The sequence below is a fragment of the Corythoichthys intestinalis genome, chromosome 11 (genome assembly GCF_030265065.1).
Source record: "Corythoichthys intestinalis isolate RoL2023-P3 chromosome 11, ASM3026506v1, whole genome shotgun sequence".
Classification (NCBI taxonomy): domain Eukaryota; kingdom Metazoa; phylum Chordata; class Actinopteri; order Syngnathiformes; family Syngnathidae; genus Corythoichthys; species Corythoichthys intestinalis.
The window spans coordinates 9,080,994-9,101,054 of record NC_080405.1 but is presented as its reverse complement, the minus strand read 5'-3'; the positions used below and the strand labels follow the sequence as shown (position 1 = coordinate 9,101,054).

Below are 20,061 nucleotides of genomic sequence, written 5' to 3'. Positions count from 1 at the left end.
GTGTTTTGTTGACATGTCTTCTGCAAACTGTTTGCGAGCTTTCTTGTGTACCGTCTTCAGAAGAGGCTTCCTCCTGGGGTGACAGCCATGCACACCAATTTGATATAGAGTGCAGCGTATGTTCTGAGCACTAACAGGCTGACCCCCCACCTCTTATATCTCTGCAGCAATGCTGACAGCACTCCTGTAACGAGTCACATGACATTTTGGAGGGAAAATGACAAGCAGTACTCAATTTGGACATTTAGGGATGTACATTTTTTCAAAGGGGTGTACTCACCTTTGTTGCCAGAGGTTTAGATATTAATGGCTTTGAGGGGAAAATAAATTACCTCTATTATTTAAGCTGCACACAGACTATTTTTCATTGTGTCAAAGTGTCATTTTGTACTTGTTGTCCCATGAAAAGATATACGTATAAACATTTGCAGAAATGCGAGGGGTGTACTCACTTTTGTGAAACACTGTATTTAGCATTCCTTATTGAGTTTTCTGATCAACAGCTCTCGACTTAGTTGGTCTTGCCTCAGGTTCTGTTTTTGTGTGCCTCTCGTAGGATTTTAAGCCTGCCACCTTTCCGCGCTTCATCGCCTCACGCCAGCTTGACTTCCCCGATGAGAAAGCTCAACTACCTAGTTTTGGATGCAAATAAAAACATTTTGTTCATCACTACACCGTGCTTGAGTCTGCTGAGGGATCCTCGCCCTTCCGTGAATCCTAACTGTCGAACACCTTCCGAGTTGCACCGTGACTTTCCATAGTTGGTGAATTCATGACCTGCGTGAGTGTTCGATTAACAAAGATTCAAAGAACGTGAGCCTGACTTGTTCTGCTTACTAAAGGGAAGCTATGTTCCTATGCTAAATCTCCTAAGCACCACTATATGTTTTAACCAAATATTCGAGTTGCATTTTTAAAACTGAGCTGCATCAGAGAGAGAGATCAAAGATGTGCGGGTTGCTGACCCCTGGTATATATGAAAAGGAATACAAATTGAGATTCAGGACAAAACAATTACATCATTTGATCTTGTTCAACGAAAGCCACTTATTATTATCAAAACAGTGCATAGAAAATCAGTCCACATTTCAACACCTGTATTCTCAATATTTTCTAACATGTTATGTTTGTTTATTTCTATAATTCCTGGCTATCTGTCATCTGTGTGCATTTGAATATTCACTCATTTAACAATTACAGTGAAAAAAGTGACATAAGGCTAATACTTCCTAAATAATTCATTGATTACATGCAGTACCATAAGAATATTGAGAGGAATGCACCGTATCTCTGTCATCAAAGAATTCTTACAGTAAAATGACAAAATCATGAAGATGAATGATTTTATGGACTATCAGAGGAATTAAGCATGAAAAAGAAAAAAAGAATATGTATAGATGAAGGACAAAGCGTCTCGGGTGCTTAGTGGAAGAAAAAAAGCTCTTTTCAATTTCCTTGATGCTACATTCTACTTTCGTCACGTTCCCTTTTTTATGGCCTGTTTCGTAATTGGGGGAAAAAGTCCCCTATAAAATGTTTTTCTTATGTTCCCAGATTTTCTTTTTTCCCAGGATTCCTAAGTATGGCTACAGAAAGCTGTCCTCTACCTCTGGCGTCCCCGAGAATCCCAGTAGCGCGTCTCTCTCGCTGGTCCTCTCCAGCCGGTCTTCTTCTGGAAGCGTATCTGCCGTGTCCTGCGACATTGAGTCCGTCTCCTCTTCCAGAGCCACAGAGCTTAGACAGACAAACAATGTGAGAACAACATCAACATCTGTTGTTTTTATGTTTAAAACAATCTATCCCAATGCATCTGTCTTTCACCTAAAGTAGATTGAAATTTTCTCTTTGAAAATACTTCATACATAGACAATTTAAAAATGTGTTCTCAAATTATAAATATAGTAGATGGACGCTCATGATGTAAATGAGTTTTTCACGATACAAGCATCGTCACGAGAGAAAATGAGTCTTATTATTTGAGCAAATTTTTAGCAAACGAGCTCCAGAAAAGCCTTTCTCTCGCTTGGCGTGTCTGAGTGCCTTGGGATGCCGACAGGTGGCAAGCTCTCTCTTGCTTTGTCTCCCCAAGTGTCTCAACATCTCGCTAGAGAGCATACAAGCGTCTCGCGTCAACAGAATCCTCCATCTTGCTTATCCTTGTTGTCTATTTTGGTATCAAAGTGCATCCGAATAATTTGCGCTTACAGGTGAACATTAACCATGTCTCCCAGGAATGGTGACCGTGGTGAGAAAAGGAAAAAACGGAAAAAATGGAAAACAACTGAAACAAAGAAAAAAAAAAAAGAAAAGAAAATATGAAAAGAGTGTGCATGTGAGCAGGGTTAGGGTTCAAGTTCTACAATCTGGTAAGTGCTTGTATATAAAAAGCATTGTTTTTTTATTTCCTTTTCAGATTTTTTAGCCTTAAAAATGATGCCTTGCATTATTATTTAGCAGTGATGGATTGTAACAAAGTAAAAGTACTTAATTACTGTACTTAAGTCCTTTTTTGTGTATCTATACTTTGCTTGAGTACAAATATGAAGTAGTACTTTTTACTACACTACAATTTACAACACGTATCTGTCCTTATTACTCCACTACTTTTCAATTTGTCACTTGCGTTACACATTACTTTTTTTTTTTTTTTTCCTTTTGTAAATTGATAGTTGTTTTAAACTGATTGACTGCTGCAATTGAGTACTAGAAGCAGAAACATGAGTACAAGCAAGATTAGGCAGCTGAACAAGATATTGATCAATAAAAACCAACAGTGAGAGCAGCAAACCTTCAGATGGGTGCTGCGCACTTTTCTACAGTAGGTGGTGGTATGCATTTCGGCATCAGGAGAAAATACTTTTACTTTTTACTAGGGCTGTCAAATGATTCAAATTTTTAATCTAGTCAATCACAGCTTAAAAATTAAATAATCGTAATTAATCGCGATTCAAACCATCTCTGAAATATGCCATATTTTTCAGTAAATTATTGTTGGAATGGAAAGATAAGACACGAGACGGACATAAACATTTGACATACTGTACATAAGTACTGTATTTGTTTATTATAACAATAAATCCACAAGATGGCATTAACATTATTAACATTTATGCGTATTTTGCATAGCTATTTGATTGGGAATGTCAGTTCTCTTTGCTTTTAGCGCTTTTGTTTTTGTGAACATTATTTTTTTGAAAGATCGGAATTTTATTTTTATTCTGCTTTCACTAAATGATACTGTTGCAACTTAACTGTTTGGCCCAAAAGCATGATGGGAAGTTGGGCAACCATGACTGTCAGTGGTGGCTGCAAATGGTATACAGTATGTTCTGCGTTGTGTTCAATTAGGCGTGTTAAGAAAAAAAACACCTCCTGCTCCGCCCAAATACATGATGGGAAGTTGGGCAACCATGACTGTCAGTGGTGGCTGCAAATAGTATACAGTACAGGTATGTTCTGCGTTGTGTTCAATTAGGCGTGTTAAGAAAAAGATTGTGTCTTGCTCCGCCTCAATGCACAATGGGAAGTTGGGCAACGATGACTGTTAGTAGTGGCTGCCAAAGCTTAAGCCAATAAAATGTGCTGTCCAATGAACGCCTGTGTCTACACGCATTTCTCTGCCTTTTCGGTCTCAATGTGCTAAAACAGTGTCATCGTAAACTGTTTGAGGAAACGCATGAACGGGTCATTCTGTCCATGTGTTAATTGGGTCAAATATTTTAACGTGATTAATTAAAAAAATTAATTACCGCCCATTAATGCGATAAATTTGACAGCCCTACTTTTTACTTGTAAAGTCAAATTTTTGCCCCTGTATTTATACTTTTACTCCAGTAAAAATAGTGAGTACCTCATCCACCACTGTTATTTAAGTGTAACATGGGTGCTCACAGAAAGTGTTGCATGCATTAACTCAGGGGTGGGGAAGCTATGTCTCGCGAGCCATATATGGCTCTTTTGATGAGCGCATATGGCTCTCTGCCAACCAATCATCTTAAATGTGGAACCTGTAGGCCCGCCTGACATGAAGCAACTTTGATGAGCTGATGGCGCATTCGCACATTAATCTTGGACACTTCAAATGTGCGTCGCAATAATATGCTTCAGGTTAAGCCTCGCAGGGATGGGCGAGATCGCCTCGTGCGTTAAGTCACCACTCGGCCAGCGGCGGGGTGGGTCCGTCCCGACTTGATGCCGAGCGAACTGGGGTGTATAAAAATACATAGGGGAAACTAAACCACGTAAGGGAACCGCGTGGTACCCCAAGTCACACAGGCGCTTCACTTTCATGACTTTTTGAACTGACAAATTGTCGCCACTTCCAGGAGAGCGAGACTCACAAAACGACCGCCCCGAAAGGCTCCGCCTGTCTCGGCCACTGTTACGCACACATCCCCCTGGTCATCTCCGATTGTGGTTTCCTATTCCAGGAAATATACGTGGCGTCACACCATGTTTCTATTTGTTATTTTCCTTATTGTGACTGCACAACTGCATAACGATTGTCACAACCCAAGTAATGATGTGAGACTTTCTTTGTCGTTTTCTCAAGATTTATTTCAATCGCAACTCGGCGAATGCTCGTAGAAGCAGAGCGTGACCACCCCCTGCTTCCCGTGTAATGCATTCAAATGCGTTCACGAAAGACGCAGTACTTATAAAACGGGCTCGGACAAGCTGGCAAAAGAACAAAGAATATACAGTGTGTGTTTATATACATACATACATACAAATAGACACACACTGTATGGCTCTTGTGGAATCACATTTTAAAATATGTTTAGTTTTGGCTCTCTCTGTCTAAAAGGTTCCCGACCCATGCATTAACTGGAATGCAATCATTTCTTATGGTGAAAAAGGATTTATGATACGAGCACATTCAAGCTTAGTCTTGATGCCATCATTTCTTCAATGGGTTTAATTTGCAAAAATAACAATACACAATTTAGTTATCAGCTGCTATAGGGTTTTTAATGTTTTTTGGGACATCATTTACAGCAGGGGTCTCCAAATTATTCCACATTGGGTGCAGGATTTCATTCCAACAAAACAAGACGACACCAATCTGTTGTCTTAAAAGTGTAATTAGTTGATTGCAGTCATTGCTGCTTGTTTTAGCTGAAACCTCATTGGTTAAACTGTTTGTGATCGATCGGTTGGAACAAAAACCAGGACCCACAGCGGCCCTTGAGGACCTGTTTGGAGACCCCTGATTTAGAATATATTAATGTGCCTTATATTTCCAAAGTATTTGCTCACCTGAATTGACTCACTTAATCACGTAAGTGACATCCCATTCCTGTTTTAGTATGATGTTACCCTGCTCCTTGTAGCTACAACATCATATTACTGCAATCCCACCCAGATACTGTGACACCATATTGGCCGACAAAACTGTTCTGGTATACACATATATTTAACCTGTACACCACTGGTCTCCAAACTATTATATAATACCACATAGGGCCCCAGTGGGTGTATGATTTTGTTCCAACAAAACAAGACGACACCTCTGCACCAGTTGAACTAATCTGATTGATTGTAGAAATGTCCAGTGAGGAAAATAATTGTCTGAACACCCTGCGATTTTGCAAGTTCTCCATATTAGGTGCATCTCCACTGTGAGAGACAATCTTTAAAAAAAAAAAAAATCTAGAAATCAAAGTTTTTTGTTTTTTTTAAATTTATTTGCATTATACCACTGCAAATAAGGATTTGAACATCTATTAGCTAGAACTGTGAGTCTCAAAGACAGGTGCCTTTAAAAAGTCCAACAAACAAGTCGAGTGGAGGTGGACTTTTTGAGTCTGACATTTTCATCTGTTTGAGGTGGCCTGCTGCATATAAACACCTGTCCACACCATACACTCAGAGCTGTCCAAAGACACCAGAGACAGAATTGTAGACTTTAACAAGCCTGGAAAGAGTTACGGGGCAATTGCCAAGCGGCTTTGTGATATAAGATACAATTGTTGGAGCATTTATTATAAAATGGAAGAAGCTAAACATGACTTTCACTCTCCCTTGGACTGGGGTTCCATGCAATATCTACCTCGTAGGTGTCACGTTCTGCTCCTGGTCAGATTTTGTGTTGTTGCAGAGCCGGCTGTGGGGGCGTTCACGACGTTGCACCTGCAGCTCATCCCTGCTCATCAACAACAGTATAAAGACGCAGGCGATCCACTGGAAGGACGCCGAGATATTTTTCCTTGCCGGTCGCCATTTGCCATCCTTGTCATTCGAGTAGCTTGCTATTTTTGTAATTACGCCCCTGCCGTGGGTTTTGGTCGCCTGTCGCTTTAGTTTGTATGCCTCTACCTTGTGCAGGTACGTGAGTGTATTTTAGTTGTTTTATTGGCTCTCTGCCTACCACCTTGGTTTACCTTTGCGTTTGTATATTGATCCCCGTCGACCTCCTGTCACGGACCCATTTTGTTATTTCCCCTTTTTTACCGCGATCGCGTGTGCTTTGGTTTGTATTTAATAAACCCTTGTACGCTTCCCTCAGTCGTTTGTCGTCTGTTGTGAGTCCAACCTTGTTTCCGCGTTCGCGGACCCTGACAGTAGGGTCTCAGTGATCCTAAGAATTGTGAGGAATCAGCCAGGAACTACACAGGAAGAGCTGGTCAATGACCTGAAAAGAGCTGGGACCACCATTTCCAAAGTTACTGTTGGTAATACACTAAGACGAAATGGTTTAAAATCATGCATGGCACGGAAGGTTCCCCTGCTTAAACCAGCACATTTCCAGGGCTGTTTAAAATGGCCAATAACCATTTGAATGATGCAGAGGAGTCATGGGAGAAAGTCATGTGGTTTTATGAGATCAAAATGAAACTCTTTGGACTTAATTCCACTCACAGTGTTTGGAGGAAGAAAATGATGAGTACCATCCCAAGAACACCATCCGTACTGTGAAGCATAGGGGTGGTAGCATCATGCTTTGGGGTGTTTTTCTGCACATGGGACTGGACGAGTGCACTGAGATTTTGGGGAATAACCTCCTTCCCTCAGTTAGAGCATTGACAATGGGTCGTTACTGGGTCTTCAAACATGACAATGGCCCTAAACAGACAGCCAGAATAACTAAGGAGAGGCTTGGTAAATAGCATATCAAGGTTCTGGAGGGGTGTAGCCAGTCTCCAGACCTAAACCCAACAGAAAATCTTTGAAGGAAGCTCAAACTCCTTGTTTCCAGAAAGTCCAGAAACCGGATTGATCTAGAAAAGATCTGTGTGGTGCAAAATCCCTGCTGCAGTTTGTGCAAACCTGGTAAAAAGTTACATTTGACCTCTTTAACTGTAAACAAAGGTTACTCTAACAAATATTGAAATTGATTTTCTCAGGTGTTCAAATACTTATTTGCAGCAGTATAATACTAATAAATTGTTTAAAAAATTCATACACGGTGATTTCTGGACTTTTTTTTTAGATTGTCTCTCACAGTGGACATGCACCTACCATCTACCCATCATTTTTAAGAGATAGACCTTGCAAAATCGCAGGGTGTTCAAATACTTATTTTCCTCAATGTACCTCTACCGATGAATGCCTGCTAATCAAGCTACAGTGTCAGAAAACACAAGAGATTATGCTTTTTCTCCCCCACCAAGATTTACATTGAGTTGCAACATGAAAATCATGACGTCAGTGAAAAAAGCTCTGCTCTGGGAAGGCTACAAGGTTAAGGAGTGTTTTGTTTGACCATTTTTTAAATCAGAAACAATTTGTAAGGTTAGGTTTTAAGTGTGTCTTAAAATATGGAAATAATTATTGTCATCCAAGTTATGGACATTATCGCTCTAGGCTAGGGGAGTCAAATGCGTGGTGCATTTTTAGTGCTAAATATTGCTTTGCTGCAATGGAATTGGGAATCATAAACCTTTTGGCTGACTTAACTAGTCTATTGTTTTATTTCAAGAATTGTGGTGTGAGACTGTTTTACTTACAGAACTGTCCCCGGGCCGTAAGTTTGACACATATTCGTTATGCTATTGATTTTGAATCAATCACATGATAGGGAAATTAAAAATATATTTAAAAAAAACCTCCACCAACAACAGAAAAAATGATAAACACTACTAGACATGACTTGGGCTAAGTAAATGGAAAAGTTGCAAATTAAAGTTTGGAGACAGCTTTTGATTTGTGGTTTATGTCACGGTGTTTCAACCAATCCCCTCCTTTTTCGACTTTGACATTTCTCTTCAGGGTTAATCTAATAAAAACATTTAACAACCAAGTGAAAATATCAATTATTCATTTGGCCACTATGGCCAATTGCACTTGGCTTCAAATTCATTTACGTAGGTGATAAAACTGACTTTCAAAACGTGCATAATTCAGCTATTTGCGTCAACCAGCATCTGGATGTGTGGGTGGAAGACGAACTAAGACACAGCATTTGGTGCACATGTGAAGGAAGAATCTCGACTGTTAGTGGTCGAGTACCTTGCAGGGCTTTCCGACTCCATGCCATTGAAGACGTCCTCAGGCTTGGGGTCCGGGATGGGTATGATGTAGTCGTTGTACAAAGGGATGACATCCTGAGAGTTAACCGGGCTTGAACCCTGACTGCGATGCTCTGGACTGAAGGAAAGGGCGACTGAGGAGGGGGTGCTGAAAGTCGGGGTTGCTCCCGCGAAAGGAGAGGTGAGGCGGGGCTTAGTGCGGGCGACAGCCGGGTGGTCGCTCTTCAGAAAATTTTCATTGACTTGGCTGTATTTCTGTGAAAACGATAGGAATAATTCATTAGCTCATCAAAGTTCAGAACGTGATGAAGTCACTGGGCTTTTAGACTTTTGAGACACTTTTCCTACTCATATTGTTGCGTTCATGGAAAGCCATTTGAGCATTTAGTCAATGCAGTTGAGCGCATATTAAAATCCGGATATTAAATGATTCTTTTCCCTCATTCGTTCGACGTTGTGCTACTTGTTTGGTGCGCTGATACGTTGACCTTAAGCACGCGCTAACTTTGACTGGTAGGCAGGGGTGACAGTGGGCCGGAATGGCCCGGAATGCCATTGCAGTACAAGATTCGGGGCCGGAACGCCATTCCGGTATACGGTGCTTTGATCACTAAAATATGATGGCAACTGTCAAAACGCTATGTAAAAAAAAAAAAAAAAAAGAACTGCAAGGCTGCCACAAAAGCATCTCATCTCCCAGAAGAAAACAATCTACCAACATCAGATTTACATAGAAAAGTTTTAACAACGAGCATAATAAAGTGCTTGTGTAGCGTAATCCGTTTCCAGTGATATTTATTATTTATTTATTTATTCCACGGACGGCACAGAGGTTTCCCCAGCTGCTGCAGTTATCGGAGTCTGATGATGTCACATCAATGTGCACATGCACGCAGCAAAGCAAACCCCCCTCTATGAAACCCCAAAAGGGTTTCCATACCCCTGGACTGAGTTGTCCGTTCAATTGGCTGACATATTGACATGTGATCAGCAGCGATAGTTAGCTCTGATTGGTTCAAATAAGCAAAAAACAAAAAAGAACAAGCTTGTTGAGTTGATGCGATAAAAAAGGGCAATGCGACAAAAAATTGATCCAATCTTGAAAGGAATCCACGGACAGAAAGACATGCAGTTCTTAAAAGATAAATGTTAGTACAAGTTATACTAATTTGATATTAAAACCCCTCTTAATGTTTTCGTTTTAATAAAATTTGTAAAATTATTTTAACTAATAGGTCGCCATTGTTGTTGACATCTGAGGGCGTTGACGTCACATGGACACGCCTCCGGTCTTCCACAGTGTCACTCATTAACTACATAAACATGTCGTCGTTTCTGCCCTTCCAATTTGAACCCAAGCAGAATATTAATGAGAAGGACAGCTCTGTCGATATTTCACAAAACGAGCAGCAAAAGCTAAATGACCACGAAAGACGGGATGAGAGGAGTAGCATACATGTGTCAAGTTCGCTAGTGATAGCTAGCATTGCAGCCTGCTCTAGTGATGCAGCAGGTGAGTGCTAGCTGTCAAAAAATGTTTGCAGAGCTTCACGGTAAAATATTGTGTGATCCAACTTATTCCCAAATTATTATGGTAGTTAGCTTCCAGTGGTCTATACTACGAAGCCGGTTTTCTGGCTTAGCAGGGTAACTTCGAGAGTAACTTTATCACGTGCGACGTAAGTTCGCGGCTATGCGAGACTACGAAAGGTGGATATGTTGGAACCGAGAAGTGTTGCCATGGCAACACACGCCACACGTCAAACCTGGTCGTGTCAGAGTTAGATCTTGCTTAACATCAGGATTCCAATTAACCACGCTCTATTTAAACAGCACTCCTCCGCGGACGTGTCCTCCTGACAATGACAGCGTACTTGGACGACCCATATGACATTGGCGCGCGGATTGTGAGGGGCTCTCTCCGGAGGGCACGGGTATTTCGGGACCGCCAGAATCCGCTGGCGTACCCGGAAGATGTTCTCCATGAAAGATATAGATTTTCAGCTGAGGGAATTCTTTACCTGTGCCAACTGATCTAGGCAGACGTAATGTAACCCGCCGAGTCAGGCCCTCACAACCGCGCAGATTGTGTGTGCCTGTCCGTGCGCTCTTTCGCCAGGGACAATATATGTATTCCATCGGTGATGCTGAATATCTGCGTAAGAACACTGTATGCCGTGCGATTCGGAGTGGGTTATGGAAACGCTTCAAATTGATGCATTTATAATATAGAAATATGTAGACTACTTAAACATTGAGAAAACTTGCGTTTTTTTCTGCCAACTCGAGGAGATTAAATTAAATGTCAAATCCACTGATAGGACAGACGCACAAATATAAAAGATATAAATATTTACTGAATATGCATCTTACAGTCTTGTTTAACTGTGAAAAATCGTTACAAAAGACGGGCTTTTATTTACGCAACAACGCATGGCATCCCCGCATTTCCTTCTCCTGAGTCCTCACAAATATAACAAATTTTTTTTTTTTTTTTTGGGGGGGGGGTTGTCGGCCTCGGGCCTGCAAATCAAGTTTATTGATCGGACTCGGGTCGGGTCGGGCTGGATTTTTTAGGCCCAAACTAAAAAAAAAGAACATACGTATTCGTACAGTCAAGGGGACTAAACATACAATCATCCTGTTTCGTGTGGTGATGCATGACAATTATTTCTTACTGTTAATGTACCAAATCTTATTTTATTGTCCTGACAGCAGGCTTTATTTCTTTTCATGGACATAAGTAAACTGGCATATTGACGCATTCACAAATCACACGATCTGTAAATTCGCTGTCAACAGACCCGTTGCGCTCTACTCGCCGAAGCGGTGTTGGATTTCGCGGTGAGGGTTGATTTTAATTCCTCATAATTCCGCATGATCATCGCGCATTCCTCCTCCGTGAAGTAAGGTGCCCGTGCCATCGTCACAAGTAGTGTTTGACTCTGGTCACCGCCCCCTTTTATGTGAACGCGCAGTAACTCTGACTGGGTTGACACAGGTTCGACTAATCAACCTCATAATCAGCGTCGTAGCACCGATTGACCACAAACTAGACAACCAGGTTTTGTCAACTCCGGTTACCCGATGGTAAACTGGATTACTTCTGGGGAGGTTGAACTCGGTTCGTAGTATAGGCCACAGAGCTGTCGTGTTTTACATATCATTTGGGTATATAATGAAACACAGCAGTTTGATTATTTTTTGCATCACACAAAAACATAGATAGTTTGCCGCATGTTTTTTTTTATATATATATATATATATATATATATATATTTATATGCTTGTGCGATCTTGAAAATATTCCATTTTACTGTACATAACATAAGTAATTTGTACATATTTTTGTGAATGTATGTTACTTACATCTAGACATGTGCCGATTACCGGTTTCAAGGTATACAGTGGTATGAAAACATCACGGTTTCAAAACTGCAAAAATTGTCTGTTCCGTCCCTAAGGTATTAGCTATTTTTTATGTCCCAAAAATGCATGGAGCAATCCCTCGCTTGGAGCTGCAAGGCTCAACTCTCCCCCACCGGTTGTTGCTCATTGTCAGTGAATCAGCTGTGCTACACAATGGCCCGGAGGAGGTGAAACTTTTTCCCCCCATCAAAGAAAACGAAATCGCTGGTATGGGAGTACTTCTGCTACAGAAAAGTTAGAGGAGGAGGGCCAACCGACATGTAAAACATGTTTGCGGAGGATGGCTGCCAAGGAGGCAATACCTCCAATATGATTTCACATTTATACAAAATTAAAGTGCCTGTAACATGAAAAAGCATGTTTATTTCCTAATACACGCGGTATTTTATGCTCCTGAATGAAATGGACCGCTTGGATGTGTGTGGAAGCGATCGCTATATTTATTTAGTTTTTTGAATCCCGCGCCATGAAAATGAGTGACTTCCGGCAACAGTCTCGAGTTGATAAAGAGGGCGCTGTGACGTGTACGGAGGAAGGAGTCCTCTTCACTATACAGCCGTACTGTTGTATGAGAAGGACTAAGGATTCAGCTGATTTTGCGGATTAATACGTTTATTTTTCGCATCATGCCAGCCAAACGGCTGCAGAAAAATCTTGCAGTTATGTGTGGCTAGTTATGTGTGATTTTCTGTTTCGAAGACTTTGAAACATCACTTGGTTCGGGTTAACATGTCGGCTAGCTGTCACGCCCCTTGGTTTGTTTACATTCTCCGAAGTCGGGGAAGGAATTTGACATAAGCCCGATTTAGGTGGAATAAAATATTGTTTGGGAGGTGCGACAGTAAAGATGAAGTCGACAGTTTTGACCATTATAGAGTAATTTTGCCATGTCGTCTTGAATAAATGAAGTTTTATTGTTTCATATTCCATTTAGCACAAGACTGTTATTTGTCATGACCATGCCATTTATTTAGCTATTGGGGAAAAATACTTGGATAAAAAATAATATCCTGTAAAAGTATTGGAGTAGAGAGACTAAAAGAATGAAATTTTGCAGCTCTCTTCGTCACGTTTTCCTCGTTCTGAATAATTCCCCCTCAACGGGCTGACTGGTCCTTCTCAAGCCATTTATTTAGCTATTGGAGAAAATACTTGGATAAAAAGAATATCCTGTAAAAATATTGGAGTAGAGAGACTGAAACAATGACATTTGCGGCTGCCTTCGTCGCGTTTTCCTCGTTGTGAATAATTCCCTTTCAATGGGCTGCATACTAAATCAGATGAAATTGTGACTCCGCTGACGTCATCCACCTGTTGGGGACGCTCGAGCCCTATAATGGTAGGCGTGGCTAACCAGCAGATTAAAAGACTAATTTCTCGTCATCTGCGCTTTGCTTAATTGTTGTATATAGTCGAATTGTCTCAAAATATGATTCTAATTCACATAATAATCCTATTTAAGACTTTTTTTCTCGTGTCATACGCACTTTAAAGGTTAGTAAACACAGTCATAATTGGTTTCCACCAGCTAAGAAAGTTGTGTGTTTAGTGTGTCTAGCGGTGTTTTTTTTCCTCTCTCTGGCAACTGTCTGTGTTAAGTGTGTGTACAATGTAAACACGATAGGAGTCATTCAAACGTGCTTTTTAAGGAAAATAATTATTTTTGTTCTGACGGTAATAATGTAAAGCTGCTGCTGTTGGGTTAGGCTCACCTAAAGGACTGCATTTATTTTAATTTTGTTTACAATTTTTTGTTATTTAAAGAAAAAAAAAAAGTATTTAACTGAACATTATACTTATGTTCCAATTTCAGTGGTTTTGGGAAGTTTGTGTGTGTATATATATATATATATATATATATATATATATATATATATATATATATATATATATATTGTTTACACGTGTAAGTCTTGTTTGTGCTGCTATCGTTTTATAGATATTGAGATATTAATTTCGAGTGATAACATGACTCGTAGCCCCCCATTTACTGCAAAAAGAACCAGAAGGGGTGCCATTCGCTTGTGCTATGTTTGCGCTAATTGTTGGGACACCCCTATGTTATACAGAGAGTTGGTACGCTCCGTCAGCCGCGACAAGGGGCCGCGATTGACGTCATCACTCAAAATTAATATCTCAATATCTATAAAACGATAGCAGCAAACGAGCACAAACCTACCACAACCGATTGCCACCATTGCGGGTCCTATAAAAGAATTGTGAATATCTTAGAAACCAAGGGCGCAGATTTGCATAGGGACTTTTCGGAAGGCTCAATCTGTCCCCACCAACTTTGAAGAAACCTTATTTGCATTAGATAATGTGTTCAGTTATATTGGTCATTTAGATTGTCTTCCCATTTGTTGTAATGATAGAATTGACCCTACCATTATTAAGTGTATTATTTTCATTATTTTCAGACTTACATTTACCCCTTTTTCACTTGCTGAATGTGCCATTTAATGTTTTTTTTCCTCAAACGCACGTTTGCTGATGACTTGACCCCACCCCCTCCACACGTACACACGCAACTCTCACAGTACTGAATTACGTTTCATGGGAGGGATATTGGAAGTTTTTTTCCGGCCAGCAGCCCGCTGTAAGTAACGTAAAACGTCATTGTTGTGAAACGCACCGCTAATTTTGCTACTGAAAGTCCGACATGCATTACAGTTTAGCATTACCATTACATTGAACTCTGTGAACTTGCTCACGGAGTAGGAAGCTGCTTAGAAGAGCTGTCCTTCTGTATGTCTTTTCTACTATGTTAACGTTAATTAAACTGTGACAAATATAGTAAACTCTGCTCAGCTGTAAGCAATTTAGTGTACCAAGGTTTACCCTCTTCTCTTCAGTTTTCATTTTTATTTTGCTTATGTGGTCTTTAAGCAGCCCAAAGGAGCTTTCATTTTTTGTTGAGTTTGGGTGTGCTTGTGGACAACAGCAGTAATGTTTTTCCTGAAAGAAGGCTCCATTTTTATTTATTTTTGTTATTCCCTAACTAAGAAGTTCATCCAGACATTTATTCTGGAAGTTTTCAAACTGTTTCTTTTGCAGTTTTTGAAAACAAAGTTTTGAATGAAACAGTGTATAACCTGAACCAATACATATGCACTGCAAAAACCCACCTCCTTAAAATTGAAGAAAAAATTAAATTCGCTTGTTTTCAGTGTAAATCTATTAGAAATAAGTGAAATTATCTGCTAGTGCTTCAAGTAAATTTTACTCAGATTTCTTGAAATAATATAAAATAGCTAGCTGAAAGTAAGCTTAACAGACTTATTTTAAGTAAAAAAAAAAAAAATTGAATCGCTAATTAAAAAAAAAAATGTTTGCCAGAAATGTTCTTAATTCAATAATATAACTAGCTAATGATAGCACCAACATATTCATAGTTAGTTGTGAAAGTTACTATAGGTCAAGACAGATTTATTTTGCATCAATCACCAAGCCTATCAGTTACTGTATTGGCCCGAATGTAAGACGATGTTTTTTGCATTGAAATAAGCCTGAAAAAGAGGGGGTCGTCTTATATTATCGGACTAGACAGTATACCCATTCACGACGCTAGATGGTGCCAAATATCATTGAAACGATGTTCTGTCATGACAGATTTCAGCTACTCTCCCCGTTCACGATGCTAGATGGCGCCAGATATCATTGAAGCGATGTTCTGTCATGATAGATCTCCGCTACTCTCATTTTATTGCAATGTTTTTCCTTATTGAGATTTTTTAAAGACTATATATAGTCTTTGTAACTTTGTAACTATAGTTACAGTTAGACTTCAATTTGATGGTTAATGCAGTTATTGCAATTTTGTTGTATTATCATAATAGATTGGTTTATTTACATTTCAAAAACCAGAAGCCATTCATTTACGAATGTGATTGCACTTTAGTTTACATATTTAAATGTTCAGATATTAAGATTTGAATTAGGCAAAATAACATGCTTTTTCTCTCAAATATATTGTTATAATCATTTGTTTGTTCAAAAAGTCGTTTTTCAAACTTGAGTCTTGAAAAAGAGGTGGTCGTCTTATAATCAGGACCGTCTTATATTCGGGCCAATACGGTAATTAGGTTCTTATTGGAGACAAATGTAGCCCTGACCACCGGTAATGTCCCGTCCCCAGCAAAATGTGTACATGCAGCTTATGATGAAGGTTATATTGCCCCTACCAACATTGAGACCAACCCTACGCACTTGTTAGAAATGATAGCGGCACAAACTGTACAAGCGTAGCACAAATGATTGACATCATTTTCATATAAATTTGTGTCTGATGGGGAGCCAATGTCACGGAATTTTGACGCGAGCATTCCAAAATGAATTGTGTTGAGACCTTATTTTCATGTAAAGAATAAGCATTAAAGGAGAAAATGTACTCAAACCAATGCTTGACTTTTGAGAAGCTTCCTGAATTGAAATATGAAAAAAACTGGGTAAACAGTTGAAGACACAAACAATCACAGTATAGTTTGAGAAAATATACCTTTTTATAACTTTCAGTCAGCATGTTGCCCATGCTGTGAACTAAAAAGGAGAACTCGGGTCTCTTCTCAAACTTCTCGTCCCAGCACTTCTTCATTATCTCGTAGCTAAAATGTAAAAAAAAAAACGTCTATCATTTCCTATTTTACTTTATTTGTATACAACACTACGGTTGTTTTTGACACTGAAGAGACAGTAAAACTTACACTTCATCAGAGGCGTGTGCAGGCTTGGCCATTCTATAGCCTCTCTTCAGAGCACTGTAGAACATCTCATTCATTGGTAGGTCCGGGTATGGAGTTCCTCCTGCAGAAAGTGTGCAAAACATGACCTGGATAGTCTCAAATAAACATCAACAAAGCACAGAGGTTAATTACATTTGGCATGAAACCAACGGCTGAGTTTCATCATGAAAACAGTGTTTCTGTCCTGCACATATAATTGCTTAATTGATTTGAAGAAGGCAAGAGATACCCAACAATGTCGGGTTACCGACTCACAGAAGCTCTGTTTATCTGTCATGCCTCAGGGGGCTCAGTCTTCACAAGATATAAACAAATCTATAAACTGTCTCATCTGTTTAGTACTCGTTGAAAGAAAAAAAAGCCATGGGAAAGCTTTAAAAATTATAAAACATTCATGAAAAATAAATAGGCTGACCATATCCAATGTAAGTGAGTGCTAATTTTAAAGCCTAACTAATCTGACTGTTTGCTCCGTAACGACATGTAAAAATAATCATAGAACGATTTGACATCATGACTGTAATTGTAGACCATTGTCAGTGTTGATAAAGAGGGATACAGTATTCATTTCACAACGTACTCATTTTGTAGTTGTTGAACTAGAAAAAAATCTTTGCATTGAAATGACAGTGATTTAAATGTACTGCTGAACATTATAACTCAACATCCCTTATTTTGCTTTGGAAAGACATTTACTGTTAGACATTTAGTGTTAAGAATGTGTTTGGACTTACCCAGTGTGAAAATTTCCCAAAGAAGAATTCCGTAAGACCACACATCGCTCAGGGTTGTGTACAGATTGTGGAAAATACTTTCTGGTGCCATCCACTTGAGGGGCAGAAAAGTCTTAAAAAAAAAAAAAAAAAAAAAGTCTAAGAAAATAGAATCTTCAAGGGGAAAAGTAATTAAAGATCCCTGCAGTGTGGTATTGGGGGACTGTTTGTTTTTTTTGCCAATTCCATAGTGCTTCAGCTGTTCAAAACAAGCCACAGACAGTTAGCAAGTACGCAAGATTTACTAAAAATACACGTTACAAATAATTTTCACAGTCACAGTGAAATTTAAATATTCAGATCTTAGTTATAATTGAAAAATGTCAAAGAATAAAAACAAATATACATATCCTCCTATGAATTGTAGACATGTAACATTATCTACTGTACAGTGAGGAGCAGAAGTATTTGCGCCCCTTGTGACTTTGCAAGTTCTCCTGCTTAGATAATAGATTGAATTTTCAATCATAGATGCATTTTCACAAATAGGGACATGATCTGAAAAAAAAAAAAAAAAAAGGAACTCACATTGTATGTTTTTTCAATAATTTACTTGTAATTCTACTGACAGTAGCCTTTGAAACTGCATCCAGCTCTCTTCAGGTCATTGACCAGCTCCTGTCATGTAATTCTAGGCTGAGCCCTAACTTTTCTCATCATGAGTGATAACCCACGAGGAGAGATTTTACATGGAGCCCCAGTACGAGGTAGATTATCAGTCATGTTTATACTTTTCCATTTTCTAACAATTGCTGCAACTGTTGATTTATTCTCACCAAGCTGCTTTCCAATTGTCCAATAGCCTTTTCCAGCTTTTTGAAGCTCAACAATTTTCTCTTTGGTGTCTTTTGAAAGCTATTATTAAGCTTATTGCTGATTCTTCAGGGGTACAAATGCTTATGAACCCCAGTAAATTACAAATACATTATTTATTTAACCCTCATGTGGAATTTACATATTTTGTAATGTTTTTGATGCTTTCTTCTTTTACATCAAAGAGTAAGCATAGAAATAAAAACACTAGGGATCTGAAAATTCCCCCGGATTGCTAAAAAAGGCAGACGTTCAAAATGAAACAGTGCCGTCATTTCTAAACTGTTGCATTAAGTGGCTAGAGAAATTGAGTACGTATGAGTTCAAATTACATAATATGTAACCATTGACTACCATTATAATTCATAATTTTTGATTTATTGTAAACCTGATGTAATTCATTGCAATTTCCGTGGTTTTTGCATGAATCTATTCAAAGGCGGTCAAATAATGTGCGTGTCGTGCTTTGAGCGTGTTTGGACCACTAAACCGACAGGTGGCGCCATAGACCAATTAGTGATTTTCCTTGCAATCCAACGCAAACATTGGTGCTCTTCTTTCTCTCCGTGACTGCTTGCTGCAGTACTGCTTGGTCACACATGACCATGAATGGTCGTGCATGCTCGTGCACGCTCGTACGTGCACGTGCACGCTCCTGCACGCGCGCTACTTGCAGGAAGATTGAATTGCATAAGAATATTGACGGAAGTTTAGTGTCATTTGAAATCGTGGGGTTGTGTGAGTGTGTGCACACTCAAATTGCAAGTTTTGTTTGAAATCCTGCAATTTCATTGGTCGAAACACCAGTCCCCGTTTCTAACATCAAAGGTGAACACGTAGGAAAGGCAGAGATCAAAGCCCAAAAAAAGGGACGGGAAAAAAAGTACTTCCTTGAATCTCAAATGTTATTGGTTCAGCGTTCGAATTTTGTTTTAAACTTATTGGCTCGTGAACTTTTCAGTCAAGTATATAAAAGAGTCGACCGTGGGAACATTGTCCCAACTGACTCAGGCAGGATGGAGCGAAGATTCACAGCGGAGAAAGCGATGAACAGAATTTATGTCAATAGAACAACTAACAAACTATAACAAATAATAACTAACTACTGCAACTACTAACTTTCAACGAACAACAACAACAATAATTACAACTACTAACTTTTTTTTTTTTTAACAGTTCCAACATAGTCTCTTTGTGTGCTTGTTGCATATAGCAACCCCACATGGGTTAAAACCCCATCACGTCATCGGGAAAAAAAAACAAATCAAAAGCAGTGATGGGGCTGCTGCAAGCATTATTCATAACATCCTTCGAAGACGATGATTGTGATGTTTTTGTATGATGGACTGCAAAAATGCCTCAAGGTGTCGCTATGTACCTTGTTATGAATAATATTTGCAGCAGCCCCATTGATTGACTGCCTTTGATTTGTTTTTTCCCGATGACGTGATGAACGTCATGGGGCAGAGGGGGGTTAATAAATAAATAAAAACTACATATGTATGGAGAGCTGAGACGCTAATGAACATTTTGAGTTGTTGAAAGAAAAAACATATTAAAAAATGACTTATTTATCACACCTCAAAGTAGCCTTACATATTATGTAAAATAACGCGAGAGGGGCGTTTTCAGTAAAAACTGTCATTGTCAAAAAAAAATTGTCATGCATAGAAAATATTGTTGTTATAACTTATTGCCTCATTCAAAGTTCTAATTATGTCAAATGAAGTATTATTTATATTATTTTATATATATATACAGCACAGTTTTCTCCAAAGTCCTTCTATGGGCTTGTGTTGTCCTAAGTGGGGAGGGGGAAAAATAAATAAATAA

The 20,061-nt window shown here is 39.2% G+C and overlaps 1 protein-coding gene across 3 annotated transcripts in view; it reads right to left on the bottom strand.

The window, feature by feature from the left end:
* Nucleotides 1–383: 383 nt before the first annotated feature.
* The window catches only part of pdgfrb (platelet-derived growth factor receptor, beta polypeptide), a 125,882-nt gene continuing 106,204 nt past the window's right edge, over nt 384–20,061 (bottom strand). For all 3 annotated transcript variants that reach the window (XM_057849678.1, XM_057849679.1, XM_057849677.1), the window contains 5 exons: nt 17,377–17,488; nt 16,604–16,703; nt 16,399–16,504; nt 8,452–8,726; nt 384–1,734 (listed from right to left, as the gene is read on the bottom strand). In XM_057849678.1, coding sequence (XP_057705661.1) covers nt 1,587–1,734; nt 8,452–8,726; nt 16,399–16,504; nt 16,604–16,703; nt 17,377–17,488 — 741 coding nt within the window. In that variant the 3' untranslated portion in view covers nt 384–1,586. The remainder of the gene's footprint in view (nt 1,735–8,451; nt 8,727–16,398; nt 16,505–16,603; nt 16,704–17,376; nt 17,489–20,061) is intronic.